General features: G+C 46.8%; 1 protein-coding gene across 3 annotated transcripts in view; it reads right to left on the bottom strand.

The window, feature by feature from the left end:
* LOC138481457 (cadherin-6-like) overlaps nt 1-19,551 on the bottom strand; it is a 295,066-nt gene that overhangs the window by 110,774 nt on the left and 164,741 nt on the right. For all 3 annotated transcript variants that reach the window (XM_069613608.1, XM_069613607.1, XM_069613609.1), the window contains one exon: nt 2,392-2,686. In XM_069613608.1, the coding sequence (XP_069469709.1) occupies nt 2,392-2,686 (295 nt within the window). The remainder of the gene's footprint in view (nt 1-2,391; nt 2,687-19,551) is intronic.

Below are 19,551 nucleotides of genomic sequence, written 5' to 3'. Positions count from 1 at the left end.
ATTAAATGCAGCTGAGTCCCACGAAAGGAATGAGGTCCAGCTGTGCACATAATCAGCCTCCTTGACTCTCCCTCTGCCTTGACAGTTCATCACGGCACCCATCCTCTCGTCTGATTTCTATGGGCTGCCAGTATGAACCTAGCCACTCCCCAGTTAACTTCAGGCTGGCTAAAACAAAAATGCCCAAACGCTTTTTATAATGTTAGGGACCTAGCCACTCCCTACCTACCCCATGCTTTTTAGAATCCCAACGCCAAATCTCACATCTCGGACAGTGGTCCTCTAAAGAGCGTTCATCCCCATAGCGCTTCGAGGCCATACCAAAGGCAGTAGGCCCTATACAAATGCTATCAAACATAACATAGTAATAAAACTGACTTAGCGAATCAGAGAGGTTACAATGTGCATAGTGATAACCTCTGTGCCCTGCCTCACATTAAGCAATGGCTACACATCATAAGAATGTCCATTGACATGTAGTAGTAAACTACATGTTCCCAGCCAATGAAATGGTCTCATGTTGCAGAAGGAGTTTGAAGGGCAGCGGGAGATTGCACACGTGTGCATTGTCAAATAAGAAGGAGCGGGGCAGCCATCACGATTTAGATTAACACTGTTAAGCCATCTCAGCACCATTTAACTATTGAAAAACAATTCAATAATGAAGCCAAGCCATGTCTGAACAGCTCCATGTTATAATAACCCAGTCACATACAAACCAGACGTAATGTAGAGGCAAAGACAAAGAAGTAAAAAATAACTAATTGTACATTTGAAAGTCATGTAGACAGCCAGAATAACTTCATTTTAAAAGAGGAAAGTAAAAACAGGTACATTTCTTATTTTACTGGGCGTCTTAGTGAATGCATTTTGTCTTAAATATGTGTGTTTTGATTGGTATTGATTTTGTAGTATAGATAGAGGGAGCCCCACCCAGCTCAACTCAGCCCCCTTCTTTTGCACATACACATTGCCCTCTGTACATGTATATTTTTTTTACAACGGGGGACTCCCCTTTCATCTCCTACCCTCTGACACCCTCATCGCCTGCTCTAAACCCCACTGTTTCTGGAAGGAAGTGTTTTTCTTTTTGTTTCGGGCTCACCTGTTTTTAATGAAGTGGTTATTTGGGGTAACTTTGCGTTGTTCATTTTCTAGCTTGGTTATTTTCAGTAAACGTATTTTGCATCTTTATTTTCGGTGTTCTTTATTTTGGGGGATGTGCTGTTGCACCGTCGGGACTGAATATCCCACTAGTCTCTGGCACACATACGTTTAGTTCTGCATATGTTTTAATTTAAGAGAATTCAATGGATTCATGTCAGAAAATGTGTTGCCGGGACATATGTGGGTAGATTGTTGGGTGTACACGTCGCCACTGGACCACCATCAAGAGTCAATGCCAGGGTGTTTCCATGGCATGCACCACTACAAGGACTTCAATTGGCATGGGTTTATCATCAGAAACCACTGAACATTGATGGCATGTCGATAGATGCAAGTTACTGTTTCTATGTAAATGGCGTGCTCAGACTCATACACACAAGTGTGTGTGCTTTTGTGTATTGCTGATTTCCATGCAGCGGTTTGACCACATCTCAGTCGTATTGAAATACCTCCACTGACCTAATTCATGGATCTTTTAGCGCAGTGAAAAGTGACTTTGCACTGCCAACCAACCCCCTGATTCACAGAGTGGTGCAAAGTGTAATTTATGCGCAGCAAAGTCACTTTGCACTGAAAAAGTCCTCTTTGCACTGTGATTTAGGCCCATTAAGCGCTGTGTAAAGAGTACTTTTGCAGTGCAAAGTGACTTTGCACTGCCACCAAACACTGATTCACAGAGCGGTGCAAAGTGTATTTTTGTGGAGCAAAGTCATTTTGCACTGCGCTAAAAGTTCAATGAATCAGGCCCTGTATGTCTGACCCAGAAAGCAATCCACCGCCCCACACCTGACTACTTTACTTAAGCCTTCCCTCCTCTGCTAGTTGACTAGACATCTCTGTTTGACCTCACAAAGGGTGCAGGCTCCAGTCTGCACCCTTAACTCCCAAACATCCCTCATGGCGCACCTGTTAAGGACCGCCTATGGCATTTGAGGTGTCTTGTCTCCTTTGATTCCCCTGCTTTCCCCCTTCATGTACCCGGGCACTCTAAAAGGTTCTTACAGTTTTCAATAGCACATTAGAAAATTACCAAATAAAGAATAATTATGTTTGCTTGCATATGTGGGCGTCTGTGTATGCTTGAGTTTGCGGCTGGTGTATTTGGGTGGATGCGTGGCTGCCTATATGGGTAGCTTTGTCACTGTCCATGTGAGGTTGGCAAGTGAGGGAACATTAAGGCGCTTCCCATTACAATTCTCTTCGTAACTCGGTGTGATCACATACCCACTTCAGACATTTCCGGGACGCTGGCGGTGTAGACGTCCTTGGTAAACTTGGGCTCATTGTCATTGATGTCGTGGATCTTGATGACAAACTCAGACTCGGGTTCCACCGGTATGCCAGTGGCTCGGTTTACAGCCTGGGCACGGAGCGTGTACGCCGACTTCTCCTCCCGATCTAGTCGTTTTGTGGCCTGGATGTCCCCTGTGTTCTCGTTGATGATGAACAAGTCGCCGGCTCCGTCTCCCGAAAGGACGTACTTCAGTTTGCCGTCTCCCTTGTCCTGGTCTGAGTGAAGCTGGAAGTAGAAGACCAAGAAGATAACACATTGAGATATTATCCTGTCATTTCAGTCATCCTGTCCCATTTCTATTTCTATACATAGGAAAACATCTTTGGTGTCCATTCTAGCCCTTCCCTTTTAGAGCTCTTCCCGCCTCCAATGCTTTCTTGGCCCATTCGCTCCTCCCTCTTTCTTTACGCCTAATTTGATCTTAATACTTTTTCAGATCCTGACAAGAATGTTCATTGTGTAAGTACACAATTAGAATGCTTACAGATTCAGATGGCACAACACCGGTCAATCAGGGGCAATGCCTAGTGTTCACAGGCCCTGTCCCCGTAGCCCAGGAGCCTACACACTGGCTTCTAAACTGAGCTCTGCCTTGTTCGCTCTGGCACTCCTCATAGGGCACTTTTTTTAGTTGCCCTCTTCACATTGCTTCCTGTCTGCACCTTTTCTGCTCTTTCCGCTCTTAGGATGCTTTACATTGCCCTGCGGCATGCCGGATCATTTGCTGTGCATCAGCAACAGGGAATCGCCAAGGGGGTGGTCAATTTTGTAGCTACCAAGAGTGCAAACATGTCATTTGCACTTACTCTCCAGTCCAAAAAAGCAGCATTTTGCAGTGTTTGGTCAGTGTACATAACAGTGGTTAATTGCCCAGCGCCGGTGCAAAGTTGCCCCGCATCAGGGCTTTAAGTGGGCCTGGGCTAGGTGGGTCTAGCCCTGGCAGCCTCCAACAAACAGACATGATCCGGGAGCCCCCACTTCCACTGGGGGTTAAGCACATAGCACCTGACTGCACAGGCGACAGCCTCCACCCCCCTGCCACTAAGTCCCCACCACAAGTGAATCCCCAAGCCACCCTGCAAGGAATATCCTGGCATGCACAGTGACTGTAATGAGAACCACGAGAAAAAGGTTGGGACAGGAACACGTGCATGTGTCCAATGGTTATATATGACTCGTGGATAGCAGTCCTTTTGCTATTAGGCTGTTACTACACATTAAATAAGCAGGGAGATCAGTGTGCATTATGAGCTAAGAAGGGGGCTGCAGGTTTGAATCACTGTCATAGATGGGCCATATTTAAATGTTATGTTTATGCTTTCAAAATGCCCTCTGATTGTATGCAAAGCAGCCAGTATTCTTATTTGTGGTCTCAGGCTTAGGGGAAGTTGTGTGTGTGCTCGTGGTGGCTGTGCCCAGGCCCACCTACTTTACCAGGACCAGCACGGTTTTGCCACATGCTTTTTCCAGAGCCCCCCCCCCCCCCTGGATACCGTACCCTACTTAAAGCACTGCCCAGCATCGTTGCAATCTATATGCTGTGGCCTCTATTGCTGTTAAGTCTGTTTTCTATCCCAGCCCACCTTTTACGGTATCAGGTAATATAATGGCAGGAAAAAATGTCGCGGTGAAAAAATGACCCGGTAAAAGTGTGCCCCATTATAATATTTAAGGGGAGCGAGGGTTGCGGTGGTGTCCCCCGCATGTTTTACATGGACTGTGGCGCAAAAACGGCGGCTATTTTGTTACCACAGCAATTTTTGCCGTGATTATATCACATGGAACCCCTTTTGCTTATCTGAATTTGAATGTGGCAGCACAAACCTTCACCCATTGCAAGTTCTGGCTCTTATTAAGATGGGCATCAAGTGAGCATTCGTTGAGCAAAGTTGAAGGGAAATTGACACAATATAGAGAAACACATCCTTTCCTCTGACATTGACAGAATTTCAGCAGAACTGCCCCAGTCACATTACCCAGGCATGCTTCCAAAAACACACACGAATGGACTAAGGATTCTAAAATATGTCTCCGCACCCCATCCCACCCCACCCCACCCTATTGCACGCAACCCCACCCACCCCATGCCATCACATCCCAGCCCATCCTAGCCCATCCCACCTGGCTCTACCCCATTACACCCTCTTGCTTTCAATGTTTTTAGTTGCTGCTTTAACAGATAAGAGGGCTGACTCATGGAATTTGTAGCACAGTGCAATGTGACTTTCCACTGCAACAAACACCCTGATTCACAGAGGGTGCAGCGAGTATTTTTGCAGGTGCAAATTGACTTTGCACCAGTGGAAAGTCAGTGCAGAGTGACTTTTCACTGTCAACAAACACCCTGATTCACATAGCGGTGCAAAGTGCATTTTTGCAGGTGAAAATTGACTTTGCAGCAGTGGAAAGTCAGTGCAAAGTGACTTTTCACTGTCAAAAAAACACCCTGATTCACAGAGCGGTGCAAAGTGCATTTTTGCAGGTGCAAATTGACTTTGCACCGGTGGAAAGTCGGTGCAAAGTCACTTTGCATGCAAATAATACACTATACTAACAATTTTATGAATCAGGCCCTTAATTAAAAACATCATTTTCAGAATGATGGTGCAGCAATGTGGCAGTGACACCATTTGTCTTACAGCGATAATCGTTAGAATACTGATGGAGGGGGCCCTCGAGGCTTTGACAGCCGCAGTGGCGATGCTGCGGGATGATTTGGCAAGTAAGACTACAGAGGGAAAGCTGCTCAGCTAGTTCCTCACAGGAGAAGAGTGCTAAGCTCATGGCAAATGATCAATGGATTCCTTAAAATAAAGGCATGAGCTTGGTGAGTGTGCCCCTTGGGATTACGCCATCACACGCTTCAATCAAAAGGTTTCCTACAATACCCTTAATCCAGGAGAATGAGTTGTCTGATACTATTCTGAAAGGAAAGGAATATTTTGTATGGCTATGTGTTTCCGCTCTGGTGTACATTGGCTGCCATGCGGAATCCAGGCTGGAAAGACACAGCCATAACAGTGCGTTATATGTACCTTCAAACTTATGGTCTAAGATCAAGGGGTAAGGTGGGTCCAACAGGGCCACATTTTAATTACACAAATTACGCCTAAAGGGGTATCAGATCTCCCAGAAGAACGTACTAGTTCATGTTGCCAATTGTGAAGCTGATTTAGTAATAACCACGTACTATCTCACAAACAAACAGAATGAAAAATAAGAAAGTCACACATAGCAGCAATTGGCAGCTTTGCGCATAGAAACCGAGGAAAGACTTCTTGGCTTGGACTCACCTGCCCCAACGCAAAAACGCAAGAGCACATAGCCTGGCAAAACAGAGCTCCCATAAACATAGAAATAAAGGAAAGACTGGCATGCATGCCCACAAGCCTGCACCTTAGGCCTTAAAAAGAACTGGGTTGCAATACCCCAAGCAGGAGTCATATTAATAAACAACACCCCCAAGTTCTTAATATGCCCTTGCTTCACTGATACAAAAGCAAGCACCAGCGTGTCCCTTTCCTTATCCTGAGATTTCTTTTGAAATGTCTCAAAATGCAATGTAAAATGTTATAAACTGCTTAGCGAATGGTTAGTTTGCTTTTTTCTTCCAATGAATGCTCTAAAAAATAGAAGCAGCAGCCACATCCCAAGTATATGGCATGTGCAAGACTGAGGGCCTCATTACGACCCAGGCGGTAAGTTACCGCCTGGGTCGTACCTTTACCACCATGGCGTAAACTACGTTTACGCCATGGTGGGGCGTGGCTTGGAAGCCATGTGAGAGGACGCGCTCTTGGGAGAGCTCCCGGAGATCCTACATTTATCCTGTGCAATAGTGCATTGGCACTAACTCCCGCAGGCCAGAAACGAGAGCACCTGTCCATGAATGTGAGCTGCACAACTATGGAAGAGCTGAAACCTCCACAAGCCCGGCAACGGTAGATAAATGCCATCGAAGTTCCTGGAGTCGCGGACCGGACGGAGTGAAAATGGCGGCCACACCGGACAATGGAGGGGACACAAACGCGTTGAAAGGAACACCCTCGCGGTGATCGGCGGCGACGTGGGCGGTGCAGGCCGTGGAGATACAGATAAGCTTTTGGGAGAGCGTCAGCGCGTCTCTGTGGGCACCGATGACCTAACGCGGGCCTGGGAATCGGTCGGCGACGGTCGGCGGTCGGCACTAGGACCCGCCTGAGCTGACTGGTGCAACGGACTACATGCTTTGGCCCTGACCTTTGGGGGACACTCGGATAGTGGCTGATCCTACGACGGGGTCGCGTGTACGGGCCCACGGCTTACAGTGGCTGAGGAATGGCGAATAAGGCCGTCAGACAGAGAGCAAAACAGCCCACATTGGACGAGTTTACCAAGACACCGACGGGCCCAGAGAGTGCTCGGACCAAGGAGAAGCCACCCATGGCCGCGGCTAGCCCCAACCAGGACGTGCTGGCTGCTCTCGCTGAACTGAAAGCGGACTTGAAAAGCGCTTGGGAGGCCAAGCTTGAAATGGTGGTGGCGGACCTGAAAACAGCGCTCGACCTCAAAGTCGGAGAGGTTCGGGAGGAGGTGAACCTGCTTCGACAGGATGTGAAGGCCCTATCGGAGCGCACAGAGAGTCTGGAAAAGGAGGGCAGCGCCAACACGGCAGATTGTGCCTCACACAAGGCCGACCTGCATATTTTGGAACAGAAAGTACGCAACTTGGAGAACAGGGCCGAAGAAGCGGAGGGGCGCGCCCGAAGGAACAATATCCGTGTTGTGGGCATCCCGGAAGGATTGGAGGGTCATAACCCCACGGACTTCATTGAAAATATGTTGCTCCAAGAGATCACCGGGGGTGCGCTGTCGCAGGGTTTTGCGGTGGAGCGAGCACATAGAGCATTGGCTAGGAGGCCTCCACCGGGCGGTCCGCCCAGGCCAATGATAGCCAAAATCCTCAACTACCGTGACCGGGAAAGGATTTTGGAGCATTTTCGTAAAGGAGGAACCATCAAAAGGGGGGAGGCCACTATAACGGCCTACCCAGACTACACCATGATGGTGCAGAGGAGTCGGATGAACTTCGGGGCGGTCAAGAGAAGATTGAGAGAGGCAGGGAAGAAATATATGCTCCTCTACCCGGCCAAATTAAAGGTGATCCACAATAATAGATCCCTGTTTTTTGAGTCACCGGAGGAAGCCATGGGTTGGCTGGACATGCAGGGCAGCCCCCAGGAGTCGGAGGTCCGGGCGGATGAAGGTGGCAATGAGAGATAAGTGCTCTACGACGTGAGAGGGTGTTGCCGGAGACTATGGGACTTGACTATAGTTATTGCTATGGCCTGGGGAGGTCGGGCCTGGAACTGGATGTTAAATGCACTGTTTGCACTGTAATTGTTGTCGTACATGGGAACCTTTCAGGGCTGGTCCATTCACCCCCGTTTAGTATTTCTTAGTTAAGTGGCCGCTAGGGCGACTTTACCCTACTGGGCTCTGTGTGTAACAGCCGGAACTAGATGTGGGGGGGCCTGAGTTTCCGGGACGGAGCTGGGCAACAGTTGGGGAGGGAGTTGGGGGGGAGGGGATGGGCAGGGGGAATGGGGGGTGTGGGGGCAGTTGGGGTGTACATAGTGTTGGGAGGTTTGAACGGGATCGCGAGCCCTGAGGGAAGATTTTGGATGAGACTTCTGGATAGCATGAACGAGCAGGGATGGTCGGGGGGAAGAGTGCAGGATATCAGTACATCATGGGGGAGCTAAAATTGTTGACATGGAACGTCAGGGGCCTCAATAGCTATCTTAAACGGAATAAAGTTATGTTGTACTTGAGGCGACAAAAGATAGACGTCGCATTACTGCAAGAGACGCATTTGACCCGAGACAAATTAGAGCTGGTGAAGAAAAAGTGGGGTGGAACGGTGGTAGGATCCGCGTACTCAGCTTATGCTAGAGGCGTGCTGATCTGGGTGGCGCCGCATGTCCCGTTTCAACTGCAGCAGGAACGTGTGGATACTGAGGGGCGCCTGGCTATGGTGAGAGGGGTAGTCGAGAACAGAGAGATGTGTGTAGTGAACACGTATGCCCCGAACCAGGGCACGGCAGAGTACCTCCGGACCATGAGTACCAACTTGAGTTGGTGTGTGGGGAGTGCGGTGTTCTGGGGAGGGGATTTTAACTGTGTGTTGGACCCGGGGATGGACAGATCCGACGATAAGGTGATTAGGCCCGCCCCGGCAGCCCGGGTGCTGCGGACGCTGCTGCGGGACTTTGAGCTCGATGACGTGTGGAGGACCAAGCACCCCAATGAGAGACAGTACTCTCATTACTCGGCCCCGCAGCGGTTGCACACTAGGCTAGACTATATTTTTGCCACGTCGGACGTCTTGGGGGATGTGTCTAGTGCGGAATATAGAGCGAGGGTCCTCTCGGACCACTCGCCTATGGTGGTGGGATGGCAATATGGCCGCCCCAGAGCGCGGATCCCGACGTGGCGCCTGCGCGCAGAGGCGCTTAAAGACCAGGCTTTTAGGGAAGACATGCGGGAGGAAATAGTTAGCTATTTCGATACCAACACTGGCAGCGTTGACTCGGCGGGAACTCTGTGGGAGGCCTTTAAGGTTGTGATACGAGGGGTGGCGATTGCTAAATCGAAAGGTTTGCAGAATGGGGCCCTGGTCGATTTACAGAAGGCGGAGAGAGAGCTGGAAAAGGTGCTGAAGAGCGAGCATATAGATAACGAACTGGTGCTTAAACTGCAGCAGCAGTGTACAGAACATTGGGGGAGGCTCTGTAATCTAAATTACAAAAAGTATATTGAAAGGCAACATGCGGGAGGAGATAAAACGGGTCGTCTTTTGGCATGGTTATATAAAAGAGAAACCCCGAGGCCCCCGATTAGGACAATAACTAGAGAGGATGGGGAGCAGATAGATACCCAGGAGGGTGTCAATGAGGAATTCGTAAATTACTATAAAGCATTGTATGGGGATCCGGGCGGCGGCGACCGGGAGGAAATGGTGGAGACCCTGCAAGATTTCGGGCTGCCCAGGATAAGCACGGAGGAAAGAGAGGAACTAGATGCCCCAATAACACTAGGGGAGTTGGAGGCGGTCGTCCGGCAGCTACCCACTAGCAAGACCCCAGGAACGGACGGCCTGCCCAGTGAATTTTATAAAACTTTTGGAGCGGAAGTACTCCCCCCGATGCTTGATATGCTTAATGAGGCGTTCGAGAAGGGGAGGTTGCCGGAATCGCTCAGGGAAGCGATTATTATACCGCTCCCTAAGCCTAATAAACCCGGGCATAGTTGTGGGTCATACAGACCAATATCTATGCTGAAACAGGACAGCAAAATACTAACGGCTGTCCTGGCCAACAGACTGCGGAGGGTGATAGGCAAACTGGTACACCCGGACCAAACGGGATATGTCCCGGGGAGAAACATTGCCCAAAACCATAGACGACTCCACCGGGTGATTGAAATGGGATCTAACAGTGATGGGGAAATGGCGATAGTGTCGTTGGACGCTGTTAAAGCCTTCGACTCGGTTAATTGGAAGTGGCTGCTGGCGGCCTTGAGAGAATACGGACTGGGACCAGGATATATTAGATGGGCGGAGCTGCTGTACAGCGCTCCGCTGGCTAGAGTTCGGACGGGCATGATTATATCCGAGAGATGGCAGCTTAGTAGAGGCACCAGACAGGGGTGTCCTTGGTCCCCGATGTTGTATATCTTGGCCCTGGAGCCTCTGGCACTGTACTTACGGCAGCAGTATGATATCGTGGGCATTGAGGTGGGGGGAGAAAACCATCTGATATCCCTGTATGCGGATGACTTGTTATTGTACCTGAGTCATCCGGAGGAGAATTTACAATATATCCTGGACGTGATGGGGAGATATGCGAGGTTGTCGGGCATAGCGGTCAACCCCCAGAAATCGTACATTTTCCCGTTGGGCTGCTATAGGGGGGTTCCCACGGAGCGGCTGCCGGTGCTCCAGGTGCCCTGGTCAGTCAATACATTCCGTTACCTGGGAATAGACATCTACCACACGGTGGAGGAAGAATACAAGCGCAACACAGAGATGGCTGTTGAGAAGATACGCGCATGTATGAGCTTTTGGCAGAAGTTGCCCCTAGCGATGATGGGGCGTGGGGCGATGATCAAGATGGTAGTTCTGCCTAGGCTGCTACATTACTTTAGCAACATCCCATACATGATCCCTAAGGGTTTTTTCACTAAAATAGATGGGGTTTGCAGAGAGTTTCTGTGGCATGGTACTCGTAACAGAGTAGCGCTCTGGAAGTTACAGAACTTTCATGAAAAGGGGGGAGTCAAACTCCCAAACTTTGAGGCGTATTACATAGCGAGCCAACTACAGTTTGTGTCTAAATGGCTGTCCGACGAAGAGACCCCAGAACTCAGACTATTCGGGCAAGATTGTGCCCCATTTTTCTTAAAGGAGGTCATTTGGTTGCCCGAGGCTGTCACGAGAAGGTACCCGGCGATGGTGAAGCTGGGGTGGAAGGTGTGGAGACGGGCATGTACAATGATGGGTGACCCACGTCCGTGTTCTCCGCAGATTCCACTGGTTGCCCTTGCGGGGGTGGATGGACAGCTGAGGGAGATTATTAGGAACTACTGGGAATCGGTGGGGTTGGTGACATTGGGCGATGTGTGGCAGGAGGGTGCTATTAAGGGGTTTGTGGAACTTAGCGAGGAGATTGGATTGCACGAAGGCCAATATGTTACATACCACAGATTGGGGAAGAAAATTCGGGAACTGTGGCCTGAGAATATCATGGCAGACGAATCGGAGGTTACGATGGCGGGGATATATGATACAACGGAAGGGGGACATGAAATTTCTAGGCTATATGAGATGGTGATGTCGAAAGTCGGGAAGGAACTGACATGCCTACGATTGGAATGGGAGAGTGAGGTGGGGATCGAAATGGGAGATGGGATGTGGGAACGGGCTTTGGGGTACCACAGGAAAGTGTCTCGAAATGCCAGACTGCAGCAAATACAACTGTACGTCACGCACAGAGCGTACATGACCCCTCTGAGGATATCCAAATTTCGGAATGCAGGCAGACAGGCGTGCCCCAAATGCGACGAAGAAAATGCGGACATGACGCATATGTTTTGGGCGTGCCCAGTGATTGAGGGGTTCTGGAGGGAGGCGGCGCGCAAGCTGAGAGAGAGAGGGGTCACGTTTGCCATAGACACCGCCTGGGCATGCCTTCTGGGTGGGTTTCCCAGACCTCGGCAGCAGAAACATGTAAGCAAACTGAAAGACCTAGCGTATGTGCTGGCCAAACGACGAATAGCCATGGGCTGGAAAAAATGTAGCAAGCCACGGGTTGAGGTGTGGTGGAATGACCTACAGAAATGGGCGGAGGCTGAGACAGCGGTGTGGCAAGAGGCGAGTTGTATGTCTTGGGAGGAGGAACTGGGCTCTTTGATGGCATGGAAGACATTGATATCCTACACATTCGGGACAGGGGTTTTGGGAAATCCAGATGATGACGATGCCCGCTCATGTGCAACAGAAGCGGAACAAGACATGGAAAATGGCTCGCGAGGGGGGAGGGATCAGGGGAGTAGTGCGCACTAATGGTTATATGTTTATTGGAATATTGTTTATTGCACTGCTGTTTGGTTTGTATTGTTGTTTGCGTTGAAAAATCAATAAAAAAAAATTTAAAAAAAAAAAAAAAAAACTACGTTTACGCCATGGTGGTTGGCGGACTTACCGCCCCATTCCGAGGTTGGCGGGGCGGTAAGTCCCCAATCCCCATTTACCCTTCCCCATTCCCATTTTTGCCCCATAGGGCATAATGGGAGTGGGGAAGGCGTTAATTACGCCACCGTAAATTACGGTGGCGTAATTAACAACATGGTCCCTTAGCGCCATGGATTTTAACACCTGCAAAAAGCAGGTGTTAAATCCGCCATGGCGCTAAGGGACCTCGGAATCAGGCGGTAAGGGTCGGCGCTGTTTACGCCGCCGTAAACCCCTTACCACCTGGGTCCTAATGAGGCCCTGAGGTCATGACTGCTATCATAGTTTTATAGTGATTGCATCGAATGCCTACGCATCTAAAAAAAAGCAACGAAAAAAAACATCAAATGCATTTTTTCTTCATTTTTTTTTAATGGGGAGTCCCCCCCAGCCCCTGTTTTTTTACCCCTTAAAACCCATTATACTTAAAGTAAAACCTTTACCTTTGAAAAAAATGCATTCAATGCTTTTTTGATGCATTTTTTTTCGAAGCTTTTGCCTTTCAATGCTTTGTATTCGATGCAATGACTGGATACCACCATAATGAATGGGTCGATTTTGCATGAGACATTTGATTAGCAGTGTCTGTGCCATCTACTTTTCGGGCAGTGCTGTGTTTTTTTGTGCTTACAGCTCCTGTCAGAGAAGGCTATTAAAAGTTGAACTGTGGCTATCACGAGTCCCAGCTTTGATCCGCATTAGCAATTAACACATAATGCACTTGCGTGACAGCGTGATATTTGTTAGGCAAGTATTGCTGTTGTTCGTCGCAAGATTCCCTTTGCGAGAGCATATTAACGCCCTGAAGTCCACACCTTTACAGTTTGCTGGAACATTCTTATCACACGTCCTCCGGACCTCATAGAGCATCTTGTTGTGCCCATTCGCAGATAACTCTTTGAGTGGGACGGTGAGCCAGCAGTCGGTGTATTGCGTGACTTCTCTCGATTCGAAGAGTAAGGCTGTGAACAGTGCTCCAGATAAGATTTTGAAGTGGGAGTATTTTACTCCCTGTTTTTTAAAGTTGGGGTAAAATGATTTTTTAGGGAGTAAAAAAGTAAGTCCCATTCCCAATGGGATTATTGTATAAGTGACTAAAACATTTTTCACTGTAAATCAGAAAGGTTTTTGCACTAAATATTTCTTTGCACCTAGTTATGTATGCACATTAAAAGATGCATTTGTACCTCTTCGGATCCGGCAGTATTGTTAGTCATTTCTTTCTCTTGCATCATGCATGCTATTGGTCCAAGCATATCCATTGAGCTAGCAGTGTGGGTAAAAGCAGGGGCACAAGCTTCTATGTGTGGGTTTCCTGTTTTTTGTTGGGAGCATTTTTACTCCCTATTTTGTATTTTTGGGCAGTATTTGCCTAGCTTTAGGTAGTAAAAGTGACTGATACACGCCTTATCTGAAGGGCTGGCCATGACACTCAGTGAAGGACAAATAGGAGCCTGATGCTGCGTTATGTAACATGTGCACCCACACTGTCATGTTATGTTATGTTTGTTAAGTTATGTTGATTCATACCACGCACTGATACCACCCAAGGGCAGTCTCCAGGTGAACCTAGCGGCAGAGTAGACAGGTGAGTGAGGCCTCAGCAGCGCTATTTCGAAAGGCGCACCCTGCGTTCAGGTACGCCACATGCAGGAAGGGGAGGGGCAACTGACTGCTGCTGTTTTTAACTCGCCAGCTTCTTTCCAAGCTATGTTTGTTAGACAGAGCTGCTCGTTAGGCATGCTTGCAAAACATTTCAAATGTTGTCACATCATTCACAACCACAACCTTCATGACTGTGCCAAAAAATTGGTCAAAGCAGGTGGCTTTATCAGACAGTTTCCTTCGTCTGTCTTGAAAGTACAATAGTAAAGCCCATGGGAGATTTGCTTTAGGTTTACATTGTTTTGCATTCTGGTACTTGCAGTCTTCCAAGTTATGGTGAGGAAAATAAAGCCACAGGTATTGTACAGGAGTGGAAAGGACATGAATTTCAGAAGAGCACTCTAATGGGTAGCATTTGTTGTGAAAAGTGGGCAATGGTTTGTAAGCATGATTAGTTTAATGGGCTTCACAGAATGTTCTCACTCGACAGACAACTGTGTGACAGAACAGAAAACATGACAACGGCCTGATTCATGGAATATTTTGCACGGTGCAAAGTACTTTTCACTGGTGCAAAGTGACTTTGCACTGCGAACAAACACGCTGATTCATGGAACAGCGCAAAGTTTCTTTTTACCATGCAAATTAACTTTGCACGGCAAAAATACACTTTGCACTGCCCCACCCCGATCCACGGAACAGTGCAAAGTGTATTTTTGCTCTCCAAAGTGACTTGGCATGGAAAAAAGACACTTTGCACTGTTCCATGAATCAGGGTGTTGGCAGTGCAAAGTCACTTGGTACCAATGAAAAATACTTTGCACCGTGCAAAATATTCCATTAATCAGGCCATATTGTGTGCAAATCACATGGTCAGGTAGACACTTCAGGTATATCTCTGGGATCTGTGGTGATCTGTTTGCAACTTGCAAGAATGTACTGGATTTCCCACAGAGTCGACTGAGTTTTACAAGTTTTTGAGGTCGATGAAATTGATAGCTTTGAGTCTAGCAACAGTTACACATGCTATCAGCATTGCAATGAAGGAGCAACACTGCGGCAGCATGTCCTATAGAAACAAAGACAGTCGTTATGAAGGGAGCAGAGAGAATCGTGGAAGGAGATTATGGAGTGTTGAGTGTTGGTCAGAGCTGGATGGGGAAGAAGTCGGGAGGATAGCTCAGCAGCAACGGGCTCGCCTTGGAAGCAAGACGACACAAAGCAACACAGGTTCGATTCCCTGAGTCCGCGCTTAGAAACCTCTGGGCATTTAGACTCAAAGCAACACAGGTTCGATTCCCTGAGTCCGCGCTTAGAAACCTCTGGGTATTTAAGCACGTTGTAAACACGCAACTAAGACAAACAACTAAACAACTAAGATAAACAACTCCTGTAACAGCACCTCGATGCCCCTGGGCTGTGTGAGCGCTTTAAAAATGCAATAAATAAATAAAAAAATAAAGGGGTGTTGGAGTAGATTGAGCGAAACCGAAACGTTGTCTTAATACGGGGGATTGCCTTTGAAATATTGACCATCAAGAAGCAAAGGGGGCCTTTGGTTGAATTGAGTCTTTGTAACATTTAGTTAAAAGTATTTAGTAGATTATAAAAGCTCAACCTTCAGTACTGTACCGGGGAGCATGCAAGAGAAACAATTTCATACAATAAGTACATTTCCTTTTGTTTATCGGAAGCCATGTATCACCCCTTTGTATTAGCTGAGTTACATTTATTTTGTTGTATTTTTCTTTTTCATGTTCTGATCCTTCTTCACAAAATCTTCATGACATTTCAGTGTAAATAAATGACAGTGCTATCTTGACCGCGTTCGACTTAATATGTGTCATGGCCTCCATCACCCTGCTCCGTAATCAAGTGTTTACTAATCGCTCTCTACGATAGCTCTGCGCCGCGACAATCCCGTCTTTTGTCAGGCCTGTTGTCACCATCAATATCATAGTTATGTCTATTAGATATTGTTTTTATATTATTAATTCTTTCAGCTTTGCTGCCAACAGACTTGTACGTGTGTGTCCTAATTCATTAATAGCACACCTGGAGCAAGATTATCTAACATGCGCTAAATATTGAGCAAATGCAATGTTGTGCCACCATGGCTGCTTAGGTAATACGGAACAAATCATGTTTTTGTCCCAATCTGTACTATCTAAACATGTTTGTAGTAGGACAAAAATGAATGATATGATATGATATGTATCACGCGCTTAATACCCTGAGAGTTCTAAGTGCGGACCCAGGGATCGAACCTGTGTTGCTCCGTGTCGTCTTGCATCCAAGGCGAGCACGTTGCCCCCGAGCTATCCTCCCGAGACAATGAAACTGGTTTTAGCCCTATGTTTGCTGCACAACATAGAAAGAAATGTGTTTACTACATTTCTTTTTATTTTGCACAGTAAACCTAGTTAAAAAACAGTCTGCTTCATTATTGCCAAAATGAAAATATTTTTAGATAATACGGATTGAGGAAAACCCCAGTTGATGCATTCCCAAGTACAAGTAGCAAAATGTGCCTTAATTTCTTTTGCTGCACACAAACAAAGTTTCAATAATATGGCCAAAGTTTGAGACATGTTATGTGACTATTTTACTGGACAGTATAACAAATGATTATTTATTCTGCAATTGCGTACCCAATTGGGGACCTCTCATTTATTCAACAAACTTTTCCTGATCCCTAGTCTATCATCCCTAAGTTCTGTTACAAAGAATCTGCTTCTTCCTTCCTCCCATTGGTTAAATGTTTGCTTCGCTATCAGCCGGTGTAAACACCTGTGTCCTACAAAGTAACATATCAGTGTTGTAATATCTGTCTTGATGGGAAGTTGCTCGTCTGGAGTATTCTAAAGTGCTCAACCGGGCCGCCCTGTTATAGGGTACTGGTATGTATCAGACTTAATAGGTTTTGGTTTGTACCCGCCCCAAAGAATACAATTCAGTCAGGTTTTCGGAAAAACCAGCATATTTGCAAACCCTTTCTGGTGAAATTGATTGTACGTGCATGTTCCATATCAGTATCCTGAAACCCTAACTGAATTGTATTATTTGAAAATCCTGGAAAGCAATGTATTAGTGCGCTTGATTGTATATACTTGTGTAGGTTCATATAGTGCTCATAAAACAATGGTAAGTATAGTTTTGTTTAGATAGTTTCTTTTTGATCAGATATAGTAATCATATTAATTGGTGTCAATTTTGCCGACACATGTTTCGACCAACAAGGCCTTTGTCAAGGCAACTCTTACATCTAAGTTCTGACATGAAATTCGATTTCAACATACACAATTAACAAATGTGTCTGTACATGTTACAGTATCCTAATAATACATATACCATAACCAATACTGTTGTAAAAAGTAAAACCAATTTTTTTGTGGAAAGAAAAAAGGGAAACGTTGTAAAATGTCAAAATTGACACACTTCATCTATCTATTGGCCTAGTTTTATCATGAAAACACATGTAAAATTAGATAGTCTACTTTTGACATTCCCTGGAGTGGGCATGTCCTCTTCTGTGTACTTTTGTAATTTATTTTATTTATTTCTGCCATTTATCAAGATCAAACCTTACTCCAAGTTATCGATGGAGTGATTCCATCACAAATGCTACTTATGAAATGTACACAATCAACAATAGACCTTACTTACAACAATTGAGAAATTAATAAATGGTATAAACAGAAGGTTGCCCTGCAAAATGGGGATTGATAGCAGAGTGATTAGAATGCATAGTCTATTGCAATTTTTAAACAGGATACTTTTGGTTTCCAATCAGTATCTATGTATATATGCATTGGATTTATATAAAGGGCAAACTAGCTGGGAAGCAGTGGAGGGCTGAACCAAGCGGGCCCAGCCAGGGGTTACAATTAGGGTGCAGGGGTAGAAGAGGCGAGGTGACTCCTTTGAAAAAAGTATTCCTTTGTAAAAACGTGGATAGATTGCTCTCCAACACAGCCAATAGGGATGCAGTCTGTATGCCTGTCGCATTCTGGAATGTAGATGCTTTTAGAGGAGTTAGACCCCCCCCAAAATCGTACCTGCCCCAACCCCCTCATCAAGGCCATGCTCTGGAGATCCTCCCACGGTTCAAGCCCTGAATGGTTTGGAACATTATACTTATGATGACAGTTCTTTCATCTTTAATACTGTTGGCTACTTGGGGATCCAGCACTTTGGGCATTCCCTTTCACATCTCACCCTCCCACGAGTCTGGCGCGTAGCAGGAGCAGGAGCAGGAGCGGGAATACAGGATAAAGCCTCAATGTTACTGCCACCAGGTACTGAAGCGAATGTATGGCTCCATGTTGACATGAGGATTCGGATTACTATTCAGACTAATAAGCAGATCACCCCCAGATGTCAAGGACGTCGCAGCATGTTGGACATTATGTGAAGAGGAAAGTAATAATGGCGGAGTGGTTTGGGTCGAGCACCACATCTTCCTCTTGGAGACACAGTAGATGAGGTTTTGTTCAGTAGCGGAGGCAGCTTTCTCTGCCGGGGGTGGATAAAAGGGTGCCAGCAGGAGGTTGGGGGCACACTGGGCACCAGGGAGGATATAAGGAGGCAGCCGCCTCCCCATTCCGCCCCTTGGCTCCGCCACTTGTTCTGTGGTCAGTGAATGCTTTTTGAAGCTCCCATTTTGTTCAGCCGATCTCCAAACTTTGCACTTCCCTCGAGGACAACAATTCAGAGTGGGTAGAAGCAGGTGTAGGGCTAAGAGCACCCAAATCCATAGGTGCCTGACACACCTTCCAGTGGGCCATAGGGGAGAGGACAATGGCCTCCACTGTCCGGGTATACGTTGGATGAATTGGGGGGATTAGCTCTGGTCTAGTACCATGGTGGTTATGCTCAGCTTGTTGTGATGCCAGAGTTTGAAGGATTCAGCATGTGTCAAGGCAGCCCAGCCCCTGCAGGCACTTGTCTCTTGAATTCCCCTTCGACCTCTGGCCAATAGGGACTGTGTCCTCTGTTTACTCCTTAACATATTGGGCAAAAATTGCCCTATGAAAAAAAAGATGCATTTTCACTACATTTTTGCACCAGGGCAAAGTTTGCATTAGTGCTAATACAGAATGGTATTAGAACTAGGTCAAAGGTTACCCTGATGCAAAAATGCATCAAAAATGTATCTTTTAGCACTGGTGCAATTTTAGCCTTGGTGCTATTAATATGCCAAACTGCACTTGTTGAGGTGCAATGGTTTTTTAATGTATTCCAGTGTATATAAAAATAGGGCAAGCTTTGCCCTAGTGCTAATACCGTGCAAACTTTGCACTTGCGCTAGTACAAAGTTTCTGTAATCTGGCCCCAGGACGGATATCCACGGTGCAGGGCAGCAGATAAGAGGCGTGCGGATGTATGTTGGAGATTTATAAAGCCTAACCGCAGCTGGGACGCAAGGGAGCGCTGTACCTACGGGGCAACCCAGGGGTGCATTGCCCATGACCGTTTACACACCATACGGCTCAAAGATGCCCTTTAATGAGGGGATGGCACTAAAATCAAGGCACAAGCCTTCTGGTAATTTGCATCTTTCCAGGTTCTCATATTTTGTTTGAACTTTTTTCACTGTCACATCTAATAAGTACAGACACATCGACCACCTTTTTATATATTTATTTATTTGTGTTTCATGGTTTAAACATTTAAACCATAACACCAAAATCACACATAGCAAAACAACACA

This window comes from Ambystoma mexicanum, chromosome 5p (assembly GCF_040938575.1).
Source record: "Ambystoma mexicanum isolate Mex_15411 chromosome 5p, UKY_AmexF1_1, whole genome shotgun sequence".
Lineage (NCBI taxonomy): Eukaryota > Metazoa > Chordata > Amphibia > Caudata > Ambystomatidae > Ambystoma > Ambystoma mexicanum.
This window is presented reverse-complemented; position numbering and strand designations above follow the sequence as displayed.